Here is a 21,633-nt window from a genome sequence, read left to right on the forward strand (position 1 = left end):
ATAGAGTTAAGAAAAAAAGAGTTTTGATGTTTATCCTTACAATTAAAATATTGCTAACTATGTGAATCGCCTGTCCAGAGGTTACTTCCATATACATATATTCTATATATTATGCGTTCTGTTTTAAATAATTGAAGATCAATATATACAAAAAAACAACTGATATCATATAAAAAAACCTCTTGACGAGGTAAAGTACCGGTGACGAACCTGCATGCGAAACCCAAAATATCTGATATCAATTTTAGTGACGAAAATATGCTATATAGGTGTACAAAATTGCATATAAAAAATATTCTTGTTCGGCACGTGCAAGAAAAACAAAAACAAATCAGTCACGTGCCGAACAAGAATATTTTTTATATGCAATTTTGTACACCTATATAGCATATTTTCGTCACTAAAATTGATATCAGATATTTTGGGTTTCGCATGCAGGTTCGTCACCGGTACTTTACCTCGTCAAGAGGTTTTTTTATATGATCTCAATTAACGAAAAGTGCTGGCTTTTATTAGAAAATAACCATTTTAAAGAAGCTGTTCAAATTGCTCTCATTATTCAATAAAATAAACGTATATTTTATGCAAATAACTAAAAAGACAGGTGGTTTGAAGCCAAGCTCTATTTAAACTTTAATAAAAATGCAAATAGCTGTCATAAAATTCATTACCCAATTACCAAAAAAATTATATGGGATTTATTAAACAGGTATTTGATGGACCCATCAAACATTAAGCTTTACGATAGTGCTGTAAAAAAATAAACCATTTTGAAGCCATTAGACTTCCAAAACATAGCGGATTTGAGAATGAGTCTTAAAGATTCTTAAAATTAATGTAAGCCTGGAGAAATACCTCCTCTCTCCATGGTCAGTGGAAAAATGTAAAAATGTTTGTGGTCACTTTTCGCAATGTTTACATAGTACTTTGCCATTGTACCCTCTCCATTGTCTGGTGCAATAAAATTAGATAACATCTTCATGGGACACACACTGATAGTGGCCAGATAGGATGGTTGGAAATTTTTAGTTTTCTGCGGGCTGTGAGATGTTCATCGGCGATTCCCATAGCCAGATGCATATTGAAATCTCCTGTAAAGTCGCAGGAAGCAAGAAAAATGGTCTGAGCCCGGCTAGCAGACTTAAAAATATTGACCACAAGTAAGGCAGGCAAAATAAATTGGACGAAAATCAGAAACCACAACAGCAAATGTGAGAGAAAGAGGGAATGGCTGGAGAACAACGTCAGGTAACTGATATTAACATAACTACCAAAGGGGACACAGGTGGGGGGCGGACCGGGAGACTGGGGCAGGTTGTGGTGGTGCAGTCTGTGGTGCAGGCAGGCAGGCAACACGGCAACCCGCTTTGTCGTCAGACTCGTTAGATAGAAGCAACCATCTTCGCCAAACCAACCGACTTCCTCCGACGTCAGCAGCGGCAATACCCGTTCGTTGCGGCCAAGTTCTGTGCCGCAATTTGGCCCAAGCCCCCTGTCTCTCCTCCTCTACCCTTTCCAGCCACAAATGCACAGAGACTTCCTTGTTTCGTGCTAGTCGCGTCTCGTTTTTTGTTTTTTTTTTTTTTTTTTTTTTGGCTTGGCAGTAGCACTTTGATGACTTTGGCGATGACGCCCCCTACTCCCTCCCGCTCGTGGGGCCAAGCATAATGGCCAGGCTGGATGGATGAGTACCCTCTCTCTCCCAGCTCCCCCAGCTCCTCTCCGCCCATGCCTTTTTAGGAAGAAGTTTGGTGAACGGCCTTCCCTCCCCAAAGATTCACAGTTTGCTGACTTTTTTCAAATGAATTTCAAATTGGAATCCCTTCGGGGCAAAACAATTAACCAGCGCTTTTGGTCAATATTCCCACTGGCCACATTTCAATATATATATGCATTTTACGACTATTTTTAGGTAACAACTTAAGAGTCATGTAAAAGTTAATTACTTAACGGTATGTCGGCTTAGAAACTAAAAATAAAGTGGATAACCATTTTAAATTGGACACAATCTATTTAGCAATGCAAATTCTGTGGGTGGCATTTTCCAGTCAACCAAGTGGACCGGGTTAATTCGGTAGCTCTCGGCCTTGTCTGTCTCAATGATAGTTTATGGGTGGGAAACTTTTCCTCTAGAATCTTTGCATATTACGCCACCGACCGACCGACCGACAGACCGACCACCGGGGGAAAAGTACATGAAGAACATTAAACGGAAAAAAAGAAAAGATCGTTCAATAAAAAATTGGTAACAAAAAAGCATAATCAACGTGAGCTGAACTTGGCGTGGGAACTACCAGCTTTCTGCACCATTTATCAGGTTTACTGATGACGGTGAACTGCAAAAACAAGGCACTTCTTTCTTTCTTCCTCCCCAGGCAGAATCTGAACTTTTACAACATGGAGCCCTGGAGCATTGAGTTTTTCTTCCTGATTCATACGCAAATCACCTTGCCAGGAAAGAAGTGCATTTCCCATAGTTGACCTTCATAATTGGCTTTTTCTGCAACGTGCAACGGGCATCGTGGAAAATGTTTTTCCTGGTCGTAAAAAAAGTATATAACTTGGTTTTTTAAGGGGTCTGTTATAAAGGCGTTGATTGGATAGGAAAAAATAAAATATAAACTTTATGATATTTTAAACAAAATTTTATTTGACCATGTTTAATACATTTTAAGACCCCTTTTTAATTACCTCCTATTTTACTTTACAGGTGAGATATTCCTCATGCGACCCCTCGAGGACATTGCCTTCATCACGCATGTGGGGGATCCGGTGCTCCTCACCGTAATTGCGGAAGAGGTTAAGGTGGGTCGTGACGAACCGCCCGCACTGGCCTCCACGGTCCAATTGGCGTTCTTCCTGCCCGATCGCACCAATTCGCCGCCGTACTTCGAGAACGATCAGTAAGTACCTGGCCGGTTCCCATCGACGTTTCTTCGGTTTTTTTTTTTTTTTTGTTATTTTTGTGAGGCTGGGCGGGGGGACATGCCAAATATTCTGGCAAGGGCAAACCTGCTTAACCACTATGGTCGGACCCTCGGGCGTTCCCCCGACGACGTTCGGCCGCCAATCTGCAATTTGGCGAAGTAGGAGTGATGTTGCCCATCCAAAAAAACACAACAAATAGGAAAACCAAAAACAAAAAAGACACCAAAGATGCTGCGGCCAACAGCCAACACAAACAACAAATTTTAGCCGCGTCCATTAGCATAAAGTCCTAAAATTCTTGGCATAGGCTAGCACGATGACGGCGACAAGACGACGACTTGGACTTGGTTTTGGATTTTGGTCTTGGACTTGGACTTGGGAGACGTCTTGGACGAGGACTATAAACTCTTCTGCTGAAATCAGCGACTGCAACATCCATTTATGCGCTTTACTAACTTTGAACTCTCCCAGTTCGTCCCAGTCCCAGTCCCAGTCCCAGCCGAATTCCCGACAAACTGGAAACTGGGAGTCCAGTCCCCCAAGTCAACAAGAAAAGAATCGCCTTTACATTGGCGAAAAAATAGTTTGCGAATTAATTATAACTAGTTGCTCAACCTCACCAAAGAAAAATGTAATCAATAAAAAATTACAATCCCACAAGATGTCAGTTTATGTTAGAAATTTAAAGATTAATTTAGAGCATTAAGAACTTTGGATAAAAACATACCTTAACTAACTTTAAATATTAAATCATTTATTTAATTTGAAAAGTTAATATTATTTCCTATAAATATTGAATATTTAAACTTGACATTTATTTCGCGGACTGTACTAGCAGCTTGTCGCACGCCTTTACATTAGTGTACAGCATTCACGAAGTTCCTTCACCATGCTAATCTCTGGCTCACGATTTTTTCTTCTCTCCTGTCAACTCCCTTCCATTGGAACGTCCCCCTGATTCTGTTCCTGCTCCTCCCGAACCTCCCGATCCTCCTGCAGCTATGTCTCGAGGGTGGACGAGAACGCCCCACAAGGCACCGCTCTGACGTTCGTTGATCCCTACGTGCCGCGGGTCTACGACGACGATACGGGCAAAAACGGCGTCTTCTCACTGACCCTGCTCAACAACAACGGCACCTTCGAGATCACACCGAATGTGGCCGAACGGAGTGCCGGATTCCTTATTCGGGTGCGAGACAACTCCCTCTTGGACTACGAGCAGCGGCAGTCGGTGCAGTTCCAGGTGCTGGCCCAGGAACTTGGTCCGGCCACCAATCTCTCGGCGGTGGTTAATGTCACGGTCTACATCAACGATGTCAACGATAATGCTCCGGTTTTCGAACAGCCTGCCTACTCCGTGGAGCTGCCGGAGAACATGACAGTGGGCACCAAGGTGGTACAGGTGTTGGCCACCGATCCAGACTCAGGCTTGGGCGGCAAAGTGCGCTACACTGGCATCCTTGGGTACCTCAACACCTCCCTCAATCTGGACGCGGAAACCGGCCTTATCACAGTGTCCACCAACAAGCACGGCTTCGACAGGGAAGTCATGCCCGAGTACCACCTGTACGTGGAGGCCCGGGACATGGATGGCGAGGGAAATCGCGCCCAGGTTCCCCTGATCATCAAGCTAATCGATGTCAACGACGAGACTCCCATTTTCGACAAGGACCTGTACGAGTTCATCCTGGCCCCGGACCTGTTGGGCTTCACCACTACGGCTGTGATTCATGCCGAGGACAAGGACGCCACTGCGCCCAACAACGAGGTCCGCTACGAGATCATCAACGGAAACTACGACAATCAATTTTCCCTTGACAAAGTCACTGGAGAGCTGACGGTGCGCGAGAAGATCCATCTGCGCTCCAAGAAGAATGCCAAGGCCAGAAGAAGACGCCGTCAAACCGGGGAGGAGGACACGGACATCTTCATTCTCACGGCCAGAGCCTATGATTTAGGTGTGCCAGTCCGCTTCTCCACCACCACGATCCGCATTTATCCCCCGGAGAGCCGGAAGCGCACAGTGACCTTTGTGGTTCCAGGCCACAATCCGGACAAGGCCAAGACGGAGGAGACCCTGTCGGCCATCACAGGCGGCAAGGTCTACATCCACAACATGCGACCCCTGCGGCCGGACGAACCAGGTGCCAAGGACATCCCGGCAGGGAATTCTGGCATCAAGGAGCGCAGTGTAGTCACCGCCACGGTGATCTATGATAGCTCCTCGGTGGTAGATATATCGGAGATCCAGCAGCGTCTCTCGCATCACAACAATTCCTATGCCATCATGCCGCAGGACTCGTCCGGAGCGGATGTAAGTATATTCGGGCGGATCGGTGTACTTCATTGCATTTTAATAGACTCTCACTCCGTTGCAGACCCAGTACAAGGCGGAGAACAAGGTGCTCTTCTGGCTGCTCATCCTCCTGGCCACACTGGTGGCCCTCACCATCCTCATCCTGCTGCTCTGCTGCATTTGCTCCTGGTGTCCTTTATACGGAGCGGCAACGTGAGTAAAAGTTATACATTTTTAAGGGGTTTGGTTTTTAAAATGAATCTAAACAAAAGGTTTCAATCCTATTTGAGAGTTTGCAAAAATGTATTTTAACTTAATTTTTTAAAAGTTAAAACCTCAAATAACGTAACATATTAAGATCTTTACATACATATATTAATATCTTTCAAGTTTAAAGTCTTACCTTAGTAAATGAGAATGTAAAGTTATCATCTCGAATATTTACAACTCTAGTGAAACGTTTTAGCCGTAAATGCGTCATTAAAGCCAATAAAGAGTAATTTATATTAATTACTCGAGACATAAATTTATAAAATGACTAACCTTCTAGCAATTAGAATAAGGTCTAACTGTCTAACAACTATATATTAATGGGTTTACGATTCTAACACACATTTGAAACCGACAAATATCACAACCATTCTATCTTGTATAATCTTTTATTTTTCTCTTGTAGCAAAAGAATAGTTAATATCAGTAGAACTGAAGACGATGTGCATCTAGTGCATAGGGAAATGGCAAATGGAAAACATACAAAATCTGTTCAGGTAGATTTTGAACATTTTCGAACTTCCTTTGTAGTTAAATTGTAAATGTAATGCAAGACAGCGCACTTACGCCACAAGTTTAAGTTTTTCATTTTTGATTTCCTTATCGACTACGAAATTTATTTCGCTTTGTAAAATTTGCACACTTAAAAAAAAGAGGCATTTTATGTGGAAGTCCATTTAACACATTCTAATCAATCTTTAAAAAAACTTTAAGCAAAGCAGTCTCACTTGAATTAAATTTTTATTTACAAACTGCCTTGTTTAAAGATTGTTCTTTACTTACATTTTGTATATTTTTTGTTATATTTAATATATAAATGATTGTATTTAATTAATTTAAAATTTTATGACTTCCAGGTCGCCGAGTGGATGGGAAGACGCGATGCCTGGTCAGCGGAGAAACCTCCCGATACCAGAACGAAGCCCACCCGCTGGGAGTTCCACGATGGACGTGAACAGCTTGACGAAAACCTAGGCAGGAGCCAGGACATAGTCGAGGGGCGACACATCCAATCCGCCGAGGAGCAGCATCGTAGAGTTCGCATCAAGTGAGTAATTAAAAACTTAAAAATAGAATAATTCATAAATATTTATTATTTTGTATCACCAGGAATAACCACACAGCCAAAGACGATCTTCATCTTAGTTTCCATAACTCTAGGACCAATCTGATTAACGACCGCGACATTTATATGGAGGATGTGATTGAGAACCGTGATCTGGGGGAGCACGAGAGGGAGCACATTTCCCGGACCCGAGTGAATCGCCGTAAGCACTACGATTCCACGGAAGTCCGACACATTGACGATGATTCCATGCGAAGACACGAGATTGATCGAGGCAGTGACATCGACTTTAACACCGCTCGAAACAACAGCCTGAAGAGCAAACGGGAGCTCTTTATCAAGGACGGCAATGTGGAGATCCTGCAGCTGATGACCAGGGATAAAACACGGGACGGTGGCAATCTGGACGACGACAACATCTATGTGAACGTCCCCTTGAAGCCGGCAGGTAATCTTTCCCATCCCCAGCTACTGATGGTGGATAACACGGGGAAGGAGATCCTGATGCGGAGGTTCATTGAGGAGCAACCGGATGGCAAGCAGATCATACGGGAGCATTACCAAATAGTACCAGGAGCCACCTACATTCAGTCGATGCCGAATGAAGTGCAACAGGGATCTACCCTGAAGGGAGACACATTCCCGTTGGGCAAGTCCGGACCAAACAGCATAGTCTACTCCCAGTTGGAGCCCGAGGTGAAGGTTATACACACGCAACCAGTTCAGGCCGGCCCGGATGGCATGCCTCTGGAGCAACAGCTTCCCCTTCAGCCCGCACTTTCCAATCAGTCACTGACCCACGAGCTGGAGCACTCCCTGAAGCAGCAGAACGCCCTACTCCGCCAGATTCTGCTCGAGAAGGAGAAGCTGGAGAATGCGTACACGCAGCATGAGGTGGCTCTCGAAACCCAATCCCTGCCTGGTCAGTCGATGGCCATTGGAACGCAAACGGATTGCGATGCTGGAACACAAACCGAGGGCTTCGACAATGCCCTGGATCCCGAAATATCCCTGGCGAAGCCTACCCGCCGGAGGGCACGCAGCGAGAACGACGAGTCCATGTCCGAAGACGGCTACGAATACGTTCGGTTCAATCCGCCAAATAGTCCGGAAGGGGTTTACTGGATAAAGAGACGCCGGACAAAAAAGCGCACCCGCCAGCCCCGAAAACGTATTGTGATGGTCGAGGAAGTGAAGAGGAAAATCCGTACGCCCATCAAGGAGGAGGAGGAACTGCAGGACAAAAAGAAGAAGAGGGTGCCTCCAAAGAAACCCCTGAGGGAAACCAAAACCAGTATCCTGCGAAAGCAGCTGAGTGACGAAAGTCGAAAGGATAATTCCCGGAATGGGGAAACCCAAACAGCAAATCACTCACAAAAGGACAAAGAGCTCTTCATGGAAGTTACTGATTCTATGGACGAACTGGCCAGTCCCGGATCCCACAGCATACGAAAGATTCAAGTGGAGAAGTACTACAAGCACTCGGATGGGGACTTCGATGAGGACGATACAGAGTACTCCATCGATTCGGACGGGGATGAGATAGTTATCAGGACAAACTATCCCAGCAGAGGGCAGGAGCACGAAAGGTATGTCAGGAGAGAAGAGAGGGAGGAAAGCCGGAGTCGACAGAGTCACCAGAGGAAGCCGCCATCCCCAGAAGACGAGCATCCAGAGGCGAGGCCTCGTTTGTCACGAAGGGACAGCTCCAAACGAAGCTCCAGAAAGCAGACCTCCTCGGAGCCACCACACAATCGGGTGTCCATTTCCAAATACGAGTCCACCGTAAGTGAAAATGGCAGGAAACTCACAGCCACTTCCACGGAAATAGTAGGCTCCAAGCGTTCCCTGACCGACCGAAGCTATCAGAGTGAAACGGAGCTGGCGGATCCCGACCAGGGGGAACGGAATGTTCCCAAGTATATGGAATGGTACTACAACAAGAAGAAGTCCTCGGTAAGTGGGCGCACTTCCACAGAATCCTCAAAGTCCCAGCCCTCCAGCAAAAAGAAAATGGGTGCCGCGGAGAAGAAGGTTTCCAAGACTAGGATAACAGTGCATCCCAAGGACTTTGAGGATGATGAGGAAGGCAATGGAGGGCGTTACAAGCCGGAACCTGCTCCCCGGAGATCGCCACCAAAGGGCAGTCGCATGCTGAAGGAGGATCGGGCACTGAACAAACAGCACAAACCAAAAATCGAGACTGACACGAATCACCCACTGCTCCAGCACTCGGAGCACCGTTTCGAAAGGGAAAAGACCATGGAGGTGCCGGCGGCACCCACCAAACTGCCCCACTACATGTATCCAGAGACGCCACCCCATGCTGCTGCTCCTGCCCCCGGCAAGGATGCCAAATCCAAGCAGGAATTGAAACCGAAGCCCTCGCCTATCAGGGAAAACGAGGTGAAGGTCTCAAATTCGAAGATCTATGTGGAGAATCGTGCCTCGGGGAATCCCACGCAGAAACAGCTTAACGCCTCCACTTTGGAGGACGACCACGATTCCGGAATAGCCATGAACTCGCTGCTCAATAGCCTGGGACGCAGGAATCCCATTGCCGAGAAGAAGAGCGTCTTCTCCATTGCCTACGACGACGTCAGCCGGGTAAAGAAGATCAACTCGGGCGGGGAGTCGCCCCAGTACTCGTAGGGCCATCTCCACTCCAACTCTGCAACTGCAACTCCAAACCCTGTAAAGGAACAATCATATGTGATAGCCTCAAAGGCTCCCTACCTGCGAATCATCGAACCAATACAATATCTGCAATACTGTATAAAATATACACCAAATGCCAGCATGCATGTTACCCCCTTCGTAGTCTACGGGATGTTGAGATAAATTGTTCAACTCGTTCAGCCGTGCACCGAAATTAAGTTACGTTTCCGGATCTGGTTAGCCGCTTAGTTATTCGTAATCCGACGATAGGTAGTTACATTTTTTATATATTTAACGTTATATTTAGACAACAAAGTGAGTAATCTCGCCGACACTTGTATTGAAAGCTATCCTATTAAATACATAATTAACTGGACTATGTACGACCAAAATTGTTAAGAATATTTATATATGGATTTATAATTAATGTTTAATGTGTACATACGAACATTTGTAGTTTAGTTAAAGCGGACAAGTCATTACCAAGTGCTTTCCTACCACAAAACTCGTGCAAATGTGTATGTTCGTAAGTTAGTGTACATTCTGCAGTCGAATAAAGTAATGCCTGCCATATTGAAATCACTTGCAAATATAATCTTAAAACATCAGTATCGAGTAAATGTAAATATCTTAATTATAAGCTTATGCAAATAAATCAAATTAATCCCACTAAATGGTGTTTTCTTCTGGGTTTATTGTCTTTTAAAGTGCCTGAAAGACAGCAGTCACCCAACAGGGGTTAATATCTTCAAGTACCCTTCGATGGTGTCAAAGAAAATTAAGAAAAAACAGGTTCTAGTGGTTGCAAAGTTTGCTAAACCTCTTATATACATCTTATATCTCTTATACATATTTTGTTGGGGCGGAAACAGAACGAACCTGGTTCGATGGCGTATCTCATGGAACATGTATCTTTTCTGTGAAATATTTTATATAGAATATGTTCTACGCATTATTACAGGTTTAGATTAATATTTTTTAGATAGGAATATTTAGATTCTGTCTTATAGATTGTAGGGAAAATTCTATAATATACAAATTATTTTATTAAAACGAAACCCGGTAACTGAATTTTTACCAAAAAAGTATGCTACAGAAAATTTTTTGTAAAGGAAGGATTCAGATTAGCCATGAAAACTAACCAAAAGGATAAGAGCACTAGCACTCCACTAGTGGAGTACTAGGTATTTATAAAGTCGAGATATATTCCAAGAATGTTGGGTGATCGAAGGCAACCACCACATCGAACACGAACCACGTTGGAACGTTCTCTCTCTCCCCGGACGCACTGGATGAGTAGTCGCCAAGGGTGATTACCAATTCCATTACTTGTAATGCGTTGTTGCCTCGAAACCCACTCTGCTGGCCGTTGTTTGCCGCTGGGAAGTTGCCGCCACAGAACCGAGAGCTCATTCGAATTCTTGAGTGGATGTGAGTTGTTTGGTTTTTGTTTGAGCTCCGCGCTCCACATATTTCTGAAATGAAATAAAACATTTATTTAATTACAGATTTCCCAAAGTATTAATTTAAACCCGACATCTGTGTAAAAAATCAACAGCAATATGTGCAAGTGCCTCGCCGGAAATATAGCCTGCTGGTGAGTGGATTTAATTGAGCATCTTTAGAGTCTGTGGAGAATTAACAGATGAGATAGATACTTTTGTATATGTACATAGATTAAAAAGGTCGTGGCTGTAAGATATACATAAATAGATCGGGATGTCATGAGTAAGAAGGCAGATAAGAAAGCTAGCAACCACCTGATAGCGAAGCCTATTCACTTCTAATTATTTACGCTTAGTAAGTGTGTTTATTTTAATGAAAAGGGAGCGGTTAGCTTGAATTACTTTCCCTGTTGTTTATTGTATTATTATTTGTAAAGCGGAAGCGGAATTTAGTGCGAAACTCTGAAAATAAACCCCGTGCAAATTATAGCTTGCATCTCTTATACGTAGGTATGTACCACGTACATACCCGTACACACAGGTATCCGTATCCATATCGAAATGAAAACAATGAGTGCAGGTAAACAAACCTCGAAACCCGCTCTCAGATTGGTTCTACCTGAAAGTGTTTCCACTTTCGGCGTTGTATTCTCATCGCTTTTTACTTCTTTTTTTTCAAGCTAATGCTCATACAAGCTGGTCGAATAAATTACTTAATTGTCTGTGGGTATATGTATCATACGCACTGTGGCTGCGAAGAATGTGTACGAGTACATGACATGCAACGCGGAATCCACAGAAGACTCTGCTTATTATTATTCTAGCTCACGCTTCCCAAAGGCCCTCGTTCTATGTATTCATATTCGCGTACAGTGACCACAATTGAAAACAGCCGTATTTGCGTATCTATTAGATACCAAGACCATGGAGCGGCAGGGGGGGAGCAAAAGCTTTATGGTGAAACGCCACACTGGCTCCAGAGCGTCCTGGCACCAGTGAGGCGCGACGGAATAACATATCTACCCTTAGGAATCTTCATCTCCATCCCCTCAATTGTTTTGGCCAACAAGGTTCGGGGTCGTCCGTATGTCGCCGGTTTCGCATTTCCGTAGGAATGTCGCCGCCACTTCTTGGCCATGAAATATATGTTATGGGGTGGAAATTAACTCTGCGAATGCTATTTAGGGTGCATTTTTATTAGAGGAATTCTTCATGCGTAATTAACCCACAAAGTATTACGAATGATATATATTCTTTGCTCAGATGGTTAATTAGTCATATGGAAATAATAACGAAAAATTTTCATTCTGTTACTATTATTTCCAGTTGCTGCAGCTGCGCCATTAGTATGCTCGTTTCAATCATCAGTACTTTCCTGGTGGTCATCATTGTTGTGGGCTTGGCGGTCTACTTCATCTACTACTACGAGCAGGAGGACGAAGTCACCAAACTTACCAACAAAGTCACAGATAGCGTCCAGTCAAGCTTTGACAAAATAAAAGATGCCCTTAGCAGATAAGCTCATTACCTACGAAATATTTTGGTAAATTGAATAAATCATCTTTTCTGCTTAATAATAACTCAATCTTAATGTGCCTTTACAGAAAAAATCACATCCATTTATGTTTCAAACTATACAATTCCAATGATTCAGATACGCCACCAATCTACAACGAGAACAAACTAAAATACCGCCGAAGCCTTGAAGTCGAGGATGATTGTTAAACTTTTTAAATGCCAGTACAAACAAAATGTTTAAAAATCACTAAATATTGTGAATCTCCGACTACCAAAATGTTCCAACGCTTGAAATTTTACAATTAAATTATTTAGATATTTATAAACAGAACTAAGAACTTAAATGTGACGGAGCATTTTTAATAAATAATATTCATATACAGCTTAAAAGCATTTGACCTTTCATTTCTTTTGAATTTAAGATGAAATGAGTTTCTATTTTTGGAAATTTCCATATGTTTCGGGAATGTGAGCAATTTAGTGGCTTTTTTACTCAAAATAGTAACGATAAACTTTGGCGTTTCCGGCTTGCGTTTACAAAGAAATCCCTCCGGAATTAAACTATTTCAAAATATTTTCCTAAATATTTCTTATCAGTTATAAATATTTAAATAGAATATACAATATACATATGTATCCTGACATCAACACCATATAAATTGAAAAAAAAATAATTTCCCTAGAGAATAATTTCTTGCAGCGATAAAAATCAAAACGGTAGTCCTGATAACCAAAGTAACTTTTCGACCTTGTGGAAATCTCTCCTTGCAAACTCCTGGGCAATCACCAATAAAATCGATATGTTCTGAGCCATTTTGGAGCCATCGACTCGATGAACTTCTACCAGGCTCCCATAAAGTACAGGTCGGCTGCCAATCGTTCGACGACTTCGATTTGGACCCAAATCAGCCCCTTCATCGCTCCGAAATGGGGAAACTCAACACGCCGGCGCTGGGCATTGGGGAGTGGGGGAAATTAAAAACGGTGGAGCAGTGGAAATTCAACATGCAGGGGAAATGGGAGCTCATCAAAAAGGATGAAAAAAAGGTTTTTTCATCAGTCTGGCAACACTTTCAAATAAAACTGTCGAATTTAAAAATTTTCTTCAATTATTATTTCAACTTTAAAATAAGTCGTTTTTTTAAATAAACGCTAAATTATCTAACATTTTGAAAATCAAAAGTGTGGCCAGCTACCTAAATGAAAAAAAAACAAGTTTTTTATTAAATATTTTGCAGCCCTGAAAAATTAAGTATACGCCAAGGTAATGTAAACAAAAATAAACAATTCAAATGGAGAACTCGGAGGATGTTTTCAATGACGACTACGAGCATCCTGAAAATGTGGAATACATATTAGAATCTGTTCTAATGCCCAGCGATGGTAGTTCAGAATTCAACCTTTTAGCAGAGGACTATAATTCAATTCTTCTGAACCAGTGCCGGTGTAACGAAACCACCTGTGAAAATATAGAAACATGTACGCATGGAGGACAATACGAGTTCAAACCTCAACAAAAGGAACTAACTTTAAAAAAATTGGAAAATACTGCTCGCCCCATCATTGAGTGCAATGATTTATGCGGTTGCAGTAAAAATTCTTGCTTAAACCGCCTGGTTCAATATGGTCCAAGAAGGAACCTTGAGATATTCCATTCCACTAGATATAGATCCCATGGCCTACGTACAAAAGTGCATATCCCTTCAGGGGCCTTCATCTGTGAATATGCTGGGGAACTGTTAACAGTCACTGAGGCCAAAAAGCGCTTGGAAAACAACCACACCCTTGGCCTAATGAACTATGTTCTGGTTCTTAACGAATACTCCAACGAGAAGAAGCAACAGGTGACTATTGTGGACCCATCACGGCGGGGAAACATTGGACGCTATCTGAACCACAGCTGTAACCCCAACTGCTACATAGGAGCGGTACGAATAGACTGTCCTATACCAAAATTAGGTAGGTTTTATTGATGGCTTTTCTCCAGTTACTGGAATAAGTTTGAGTCTGTATCGGCAGGAATATTTGCAGCCCGAGACATTGAGGCACAGGAGGAATTGTGTTTCCACTACGGCGGAGAGGATCAGTCCAAAAACATAAACGAAGGAAAGGCTTGCCTCTGCGCTGCTGCCAATTGTACGGGTTTTATGCCAAACACTTCAATAGAATAGAATAAGTAGTTAATAATGAAAGTTAGTAATATAAAAAAAGTTACCAGTTAAAGTTTATTTTGCACTTGGTTCTCTAGGGGTGGCAGCTTGTCCTGTATCCATTTCTGCAGATCCGTCAATGATGCGGTTTTCAGTTCATGCAGTGTGTTCCTTAGCGGATGGAATGTGCCCTTGACCCCGAACTTTTTAAGGGTCTCAAATGTTTCCTGACCCCAGTCCTGTGGTACCAGGGTGTCCCGTTCCCCGTGAAACATTCTGAGTTCTGGCAGAGCTTCGGCTTTACTGTTCTGAAGGGATTCGTAGACCACAGAGCCACGATTTAGGAATGAGGAGTGGGCGAACACGCCGCCCAGTTCGGGACGCAAGTGATAGCCCGTGTGTAAAGCCAAAGCCCCGCCCATGGAGAATCCGCCCACAATAATTCGGTTTAGAGGAATTCCGTTGGCCACCTCTTCATCGATGAGTTTGTTCACCGATTCGTAGCACCGGGACATGCTCTTCTTGCTCTCCTGTGCGGCAATGTTGACAGATTTTCTATCAAACCAAACTGTGGACAGCTGGCCGTCCAATGGTGTGTACTTTTGAAGCGGCGCCGTAGGATAGATGATCTTTATGTGTGGGTACTCCAGATCCCGGCCAAGCAAAAAGCGCACCCATTCCAGCACATTCGGGCCGGTGTCCCCGGATCCGTGGAAGAATATCACAGAAGCAGTGTGCTTGCCAGTGGCGTTGATTGTTTTTAGAGCAGGTTGCATGTTTAATTCAACTTTTGAAAGGTTATTGCTCGGACAAAATATAATCAAAGGGCAACAGAGTGACCAGGCTTCATGACATGAAAAACATTGCTTTCTTTCAGTTACTTTCTTATCAAATTTGATAAAACTTGTCAGTAAATTTAATTTTTATTTTAATATGTGCTAAAATATAGAATAAATATAATAATTTAAAATCGAAATCGTTAAATCAAAACCTTTTTATGTGTTTTTTTGTTTCCGATAACCCATCTACCTGTTGCAACAGTGCTCTGTTAACTGAGGCGTTAGAGATTATCGAATGCTTAAGAAAAAGAAACGAAAAGTGGCAAGAGAAAAAAATAAATAAATAAAGTTGTAAGTAGCCCCAAGTAAAAGGAATAAACAATAAACAAATATGGTTAAAACAACTTCCTAAATCGAAAACATAAATAATCGCCTATATTCGATTTTAACCGTTATTTAAACAGAAAAGTGAGTGAATCAGTCAGTGAATCTCACGTGAAAACTTCAATGAAAGCGAGTGAATAATACGTGTTTATGTATTTTGTTTATATACTGCCTATATATAAGCATCATGATCTTTCGAAATCCCAGAAACTGTGGTGTAAACCTTTGTTTTGTAATCTGGGGAAGAAGCAGCTCCCCCCACCCACACTGCGGTTGTAAATAAAAAGTAAATTTCCTTACGTCCGTTTAATTTCCCCCATCAGCTGTTTCGCACATGGCATTGGGACATCTGTAAATATGTACTATGTACATAGTGAGTGGCAGGGATTACGGTGGAGGAAGGGGGAGTGATTAATATTTGTTTATATGGATTCAAAGTTCAACGGTACCTTTACTCACACTGCCGTACAATGCTGATTACGCTATTTGTTTTTTCACCTACACAATTCCATACAACGTGCGGATATGAACGTGTGTATAAGGTTTTGCCTCCTCAGCATGATTTGGCACTATTTTGCCCAGTTTCTGGCTTTATCATTCCCCCCTCCGGCTCAGCGTCACTTTACGCGGAAATTTCAAAACCACAATTGATAAAAACCAAGCCAAAAAAATTAACAAGAAATCTAGCGATTGGAATTACAGCATCGCATGCGTAGCGATTCAAAATAGAAAAACGGGGGAAGCCCCCATTAGTCTAAGCTCTCTTATCTCGTTTCCAAGTTCTTTTTTCGGATACAAAGCCGTCTTAAAGATAACAGGTTACTAGTAACTAAATTTTACAAATAGGAGTTAAATTTGGGATCTTATCTGTGAGTAATAGAACCAACATTTCAAATTTTATCTTTATTAGATGATTAATACTTTCCAAAATGTGGGTGTGCCTTGTGGTTTTTTATTTTTAACAAATATTTCGAAATTCCCCCAATTCCCTGATAACTTTTCGGAGTAAGAGTGATTAGCCATTTATATGTTTTTATTACAAAATGATCACTGAACTTAAAAAGCTATAGAAGATTCTTGCATTTGTTGTTTAATTTATTTTAAATCTTTTTCTACAATGTATTTAAATATTCATTTTGCTTCTTTGAAATGTTAATTTGTCGACTTTGAGCTTTGATTTGGAATGGAACGAAATTCCTAGAGGTTCCAATGACGCACACAGATTCTTTCGACTCTATTTCAGAATAATCTCTGGTATTCAACAGTAGCTTCTAGAACTAAAGTGTAAAGGAATATTTTATTTAGATTTTTAAATTGTTAAACAGACTTCCAGTCTAGTCTAGTCTAGTCCCAAATAAAATACAATTGTAAGCTGGAACCTACAGTTGATCTAAAAATTTCCCTCAAAAAACCTGTAGGGCAGGTTGAACAATTCGCACCTAATGTCGAAAATCATGACACAAATTATATTTGCTTAGAAACCCCGATTTATGAACATCATCGTTACCAGCGCTATATAGAAGAGCGCTCGTAAAGCGGAGCCTCCATTCATGGAAGTATTTTATAGATAGTCTTTTATCGCTGCGGAAAAGCTGGAAAAGGAGTTGGGTTGAATGTTCACCTGTAAGCCAAGGTGCGAAAGAAGGGACCAGCGAACATGTAAGCATGATAGCGCTGTTTTGTAACACACAGACCGCACCGATGATGATGACGGTGCTCCGCCATCCGAACGAGCCGGCCAAGCCATCCGAAAGATAAGTCGCACGGGGCTCTCGATGGGCGAACGGAATGGGCCCGCCGGCAGTCGGTTGACGGGCTCTCTCCACGGCGCACGCATGATCGCCGGAGCGGATTTCGATTAGCGGCCGAGCTATACCCCGCTGATCACCAGATCGCGTACTTTCATTTTCACCGCGAAAAACCCAGATGAGAACCTCAAGCAGTCTTTGTTCGTGAAGATCGATCGATCGATCAGCATTGTTTTCAAAATACAATTATATAGACTTGAAGTGTTTACATGCACACTTGTGATAACCGCTATCACTACTTCCTGCAATTACCGTGAAGTGGCAAACCATTAAATATATAGTGCACCGTGATCTCAGTATCAATATCTAAGCAAAGAAACCGAAACCAGTGCCAAAATGCAGACCCAAATGCAGTATGAGTCCCCGCACTCGCCACTGTCCCAGATATCCTCACCCAACCACAGGATATACACCACCCGCCTGCCAGAAGGTTCGTTTTTTACGATCAAGGTCTACAGTTCAATTCCCAACGAGTTTGCCAGATAATTTCTTTACTCGCGCTTTTGGAGGCAAGAGCAGCAAAAAAAAAACCACTGATCATGACGGGGCACATTGCGAATCAAGTTCTCCAAAACAGCCCACAATGATTGGCAAAAATGTTTGTTGCTTTGCTAAAACGTTTACAGTGGAGCCTTGAAATGAGGAACTCAGTATACCATTTCACAGCTGCATTCGCATTCGAATTTGAATTTGAATATTTAAAGACACTTGAATGTCGTCTTGGATATTATATTGCGGCAGCAGATAACAGTAGTGCCGGGGAACAAGTTTGCGGTGACAATTCGAAATCCGGTTGTAGCCCCACAGTGGTTACTCCCATCGGTGACCCGCCCAATAGTGAACAGGGTCAGGGTACCCTTGAGTTATGTTTTGGCTCGAATCTTGATAAGGTCTAGTTCCTGGGAATATTTTTGTTTATTTGTTTACTGGGTTAGATCTTTCAGTTGTTTGTTACTGAACTTTGGATTCTAAGACGCCTTTTCCAGATGGTATTAAAAGAAAGATACTACCTTCCTATCTTCCACCAGCTATCTTAGATACGCACTAAATATTACTACGTAACTTAACACTTGGAAGATTTTTTTTAAGTGCCATCTTATATTTGGACTTTTTGCTAATTCATAGCAGATTAGATAACAATAGAATATACAGCCGGAGCTGATTGCCGATCTATATTATGTGAAAGGCGCAAGCCAGCAGGGTACAAGGGTTACAGGGCTCGCTTTCAAAGTCTGCTTTAATTACTTAAAATGAGGCAGAATTTATAATGAATAATACAAAGTTTAGAATCACTATTTACATGCTGGTCCAAGCGGCTATTAAATTAATTAACGGGTAGCCTTCTCTGGAAACTTATCTTGAAATCATGAATTGAAAACTTAAGAATTCAAAACTAATCAGCCCTCTACTTCCATTTCCAGAGGCTGAAATGTGCGAAACTTCGGCAAGATGCGACATTGCGTCGAATTGTTACCGGTTCGAGGAGCACGATGCCACCGACGACGACATGACCTTCTGCATGTCCAACTACGCCCGGGAAGCCCTCAAAATGATGTTCATGATGCGCTCCCACGGCATGCTAACCGATGTCGTTCTCGAAGTAAAAAAGGAGCTATTTCCTGCCCACAAGGTGGTGCTGTCGGCGGCATCGCCATACTTTAAGGCCATGTTCACTGGCGGTCTCAAGGAGGCGGAGATGTCGCGGGTGCAGCTCCAAGGGGTAAGTTCTGCTGAAGCGACGCCCACAATTTGTTTAATGGATGAACAGTTCGTTGGTTGCCTCCTTTCAGGTCTGTCCCACGGCCATGTCCCGCATCCTCTACTTCATGTACACCGGCCAGATACGGGTTACTGAGGTAACGGTGTGCCAGCTCCTGCCGGCGGCCACAATGTTCCAAGTGCCAAACGTAATCGATGCCTGCTGTGCCTTCCTGGAACGTCAGTTGGATCCCACAAACGCCATTGGCATTGCCAACTTTGCGGAGCAGCACGGCTGTGTCGAGCTCCAAAAGAAGGCGAACGTGTTTATTGAGAGGAATTTCACACAGGTGAGTCTTTTACCCCCCAATCTTGCCCAGAAGACTTATGAACATCTGTCCGATGCCGCAGGTGTGCCAAGAGGAGGAGTTTCTCCAGCTCTCGGCCTACCAGTTGATTGCTCTTATCCGAAAAGATGAACTCAACGTCCAGGAGGAACGAGAGGTGTACAACGCTGTGCTCAAGTGGGTCAAGTACGACGAGGACAACCGACACTGCAAAATGGAGCACATCCTGGGAGCTGTGCGTTGCCAGTTCCTCACACCCAACTTCCTCAAGGAGCAAATGAAGAACTGCGACGTTTTGCGAAAGGTTCCCGCCTGTCGGGAGTACCTGGCCAAGATCTTCAAAGACCTGACGCTGCACAAGTGCCCGGGAGTGAAAGAACGGACGCCCAACACTCCTCGAATGATTTTCGTGGCAGGCGGTTTCTTCAGACATTCCCTGGACATCCTGGAAGCCTACAACGTGGACGACAAGACGTGGACAACTCTGGCCAATCTGCGCATTCCAAGGTCCGGCCTGGGCGCTGCCTTCCTCAAGGGAAAGTTTTACGCCGTAGGCGGGCGTAACAACAACATTGGTTCCTCGTACGACTCGGATTGGGTGGATCGCTACAGTACTGTCAGCGAGACGTGGCGTCCCTGCTCCCCGATGTCCGTGCCGCGACATCGAGTCGGAGTGGCGGTGATGGACGAACTGATGTACGCCGTGGGGGGATCTGCGGGCACGGAATACCACAACACAGTAGAATAGTGAGTATGATAAGAAACACATTGAGTAATTAAATTTTAATAATGTCCGTAATTACAGCTATGACCCCGACCTAGATCGCTGGACGCTTGTACAGCCCATGCACTCGAAGCGCCTCGGAGTGGGTGTGGTGGTTGTGAATCGTCTGCTCTATGCCATCGGTGGCTTCGATGGAAACGAGCGCCTGGCCAGCGTGGAGTGCTACCATCCCGAGAACAATGCGTGGAGCTTCCTGCCACCGTTGCAAACCGGGCGTAGTGGAGCGGGTAAGCAGGACGCCTCCACCTCTTATCTCAACTCGAACTAATTTCCATTTTAATCTATCAGGTGTCGCTGCCATTAACCAATACATTTACGTGGTAGGCGGCTTCGACGGGACGCGGCAACTGGCCACCGTGGAGCGATACGATACCGAAAACGAGACCTGGGACATGGTGGCTCCCATTCAAATTGCTCGGAGTGCTCTGTCGCTGACACCGTTGGACGGCAAGCTGTATGCCATTGGTGGATTTGATGGCAACAATTTTCTGTCCATTGTCGAGGTCTACGATCCACGTACCAACACATGGACGAAGGGAACACCGCTGAAATCGGGAAGATCGGGTCACGCGTCTGCCGTTATTTACCAGCCAGCAAGTGCCACCACTTTTATGGATTACGAGGAAAGCGAACCCATGCAAGGAGACGGTAGAAGCGACGAGAGCAGAGATAGAGGTTCTTCCCGAGATTCGTTCGGGGGCCGGAGTCCACACTATCCAGGAACGTCGCCAAATATGCAATTCCACAGTTCCTACGGCAAGAGTGGTTGTAATAATTGCGAGTCGAAAATGGACATTCAAGAGGGGATAGACGAGGAGTCGAGAAGCTTTCAAATCCCTGCCATCAGAAACGAGGAGTTAATGAATCCCAACTGCCCGTGGTCCAGAATGACATACAGAGAACGACGCGACCCACCCGAATCCTTTCAAGAGAAACGAAAAGCTTGCATCCTTTCTGCAGCGGCAAAAGTGATACACAACCACATCGAAGGACGTTTCCGTAAAATAACGGCCACATGACAATAATGCAATCCGAGCCTCTCACACCCACATCCAGCCACAACCAAAAACATTATTCATTGTACAAAGCCAGAACCCGCATCTCCTAGAATTCCATATTGAGAATCATTCCATTGAAATATTGCTAGTGTGTTCGCTAGGTGATATTTATGAAAGTAGTCAACCGTTTTTATGGCATCCATAACATTAACTGGCGATCGTGAGCCGATTTTTTAAAGATTGATTAGGGTTAATAGTTGATAATGGAAGGAAAGTGTCGTATTTTATGTAATTGTAGGCGTCTTATGATAGCAAGCATATTGTACTTTTGTTTTAGGGTAGGTTTATCCAAGGCAGTTACGCATTATAGTTATTTATAAAACAAAATCACTAAGTATAAGCAAAATAAAAAACAACCAAACAATTTTTACAAAACAAAATAAGCTGGCTTGCATTTTATTCGTCCGGGAAATGGGGTTCTTAAATATTCTTTATCTTGGGCCA

At 43.4% G+C, this 21,633-nt stretch overlaps 5 protein-coding genes across 16 annotated transcripts in view; 4 read left to right on the plus strand and 1 right to left on the minus strand.

The window, feature by feature from the left end:
• Window positions 1–9,887, plus strand: part of LOC6500687 (cadherin-86C) — a 32,111-nt gene extending 22,224 nt beyond the window's left edge. For 6 of the 9 annotated variants that reach the window (XM_032453721.2, XM_032453722.2, XM_044714319.1 and 3 more), the window contains 6 exons: window positions 2,711–2,903; window positions 3,928–5,242; window positions 5,289–5,437; window positions 5,901–5,991; window positions 6,352–6,542; window positions 6,605–9,887. In XM_032453721.2, coding sequence (XP_032309612.1) covers window positions 2,711–2,903; window positions 3,928–5,242; window positions 5,289–5,437; window positions 5,901–5,991; window positions 6,352–6,542; window positions 6,605–9,212 — 4,547 coding nt within the window. In that variant the 3' untranslated portion in view covers window positions 9,213–9,887. The remainder of the gene's footprint in view (window positions 1–2,710; window positions 2,904–3,927; window positions 5,243–5,288; window positions 5,438–5,900; window positions 5,992–6,351; window positions 6,543–6,604) is intronic. The other 3 variants (XM_014911189.3, XR_004310797.2, XR_004310798.2) reach the window with 3 other exon arrangements.
• A 618-nt stretch (window positions 9,888–10,505) lies between these two features.
• Window positions 10,506–12,206, plus strand: LOC6500689 (protein midgut expression 1). The gene is made up of 3 exons (XM_001953692.4): window positions 10,506–10,649; window positions 10,727–10,815; window positions 11,990–12,206. Exons 2-3 carry the CDS (start codon window positions 10,781–10,783, stop codon window positions 12,180–12,182), a joined length of 228 nt encoding a protein of 75 aa, XP_001953728.1. The 5' UTR covers window positions 10,506–10,649; window positions 10,727–10,780; the 3' UTR covers window positions 12,183–12,206.
• Window positions 12,207–13,406: 1,200 nt separating this feature from the next.
• Window positions 13,407–14,374, plus strand: LOC6500690 (histone-lysine N-methyltransferase SETMAR). Its single transcript, XM_001953693.4, has 2 exons — window positions 13,407–14,140; window positions 14,201–14,374. Exons 1-2 carry the CDS (start codon window positions 13,474–13,476, stop codon window positions 14,350–14,352), a joined length of 819 nt encoding a protein of 272 aa, XP_001953729.2. The 5' UTR covers window positions 13,407–13,473; the 3' UTR covers window positions 14,353–14,374.
• On the minus strand, window positions 14,117–15,332 carry LOC6499873 (lysophospholipase-like protein 1). The gene is made up of 2 exons (XM_001953694.4): window positions 14,397–15,332; window positions 14,117–14,338 (listed from the first exon to the last, which is right to left on the minus strand). The coding sequence occupies exon 1, from the start codon at window positions 15,105–15,107 to the stop codon at window positions 14,400–14,402; it is 708 nt and encodes a 235-aa protein (XP_001953730.1). The 5' UTR covers window positions 15,108–15,332; the 3' UTR covers window positions 14,117–14,338; window positions 14,397–14,399.
• A 47-nt stretch (window positions 15,333–15,379) lies between these two features.
• Window positions 15,380–21,569, plus strand: LOC6500691 (kelch-like ECH-associated protein 1B). 4 transcript variants are annotated; one of them, XM_014911192.3, is made up of 6 exons: window positions 15,380–15,461; window positions 18,724–19,022; window positions 19,093–19,350; window positions 19,412–20,094; window positions 20,153–20,358; window positions 20,420–21,569. In XM_014911192.3, the coding sequence occupies exons 2-6, from the start codon at window positions 18,732–18,734 to the stop codon at window positions 21,148–21,150; spliced, it is 2,169 nt and encodes a 722-aa protein (XP_014766678.1). In that variant the 5' UTR covers window positions 15,380–15,461; window positions 18,724–18,731; the 3' UTR covers window positions 21,151–21,569. The 4 variants fall into 4 exon arrangements, with proteins under 4 accessions (XP_014766678.1, XP_044570261.1, XP_001953731.1 ...); XM_044714326.1 differs by having other exon boundaries at window positions 15,396–15,578; XM_001953695.4 differs by lacking the exon at window positions 15,380–15,461 and adding an exon at window positions 17,273–17,732.
• Window positions 21,570–21,633: the final 64 nt, after the last annotated feature.

The sequence above is a fragment of the Drosophila ananassae genome, chromosome 2L (genome assembly GCF_017639315.1).
Source record: "Drosophila ananassae strain 14024-0371.13 chromosome 2L, ASM1763931v2, whole genome shotgun sequence".
Classification (NCBI taxonomy): Eukaryota; Metazoa; Arthropoda; class Insecta; order Diptera; family Drosophilidae; genus Drosophila; species Drosophila ananassae.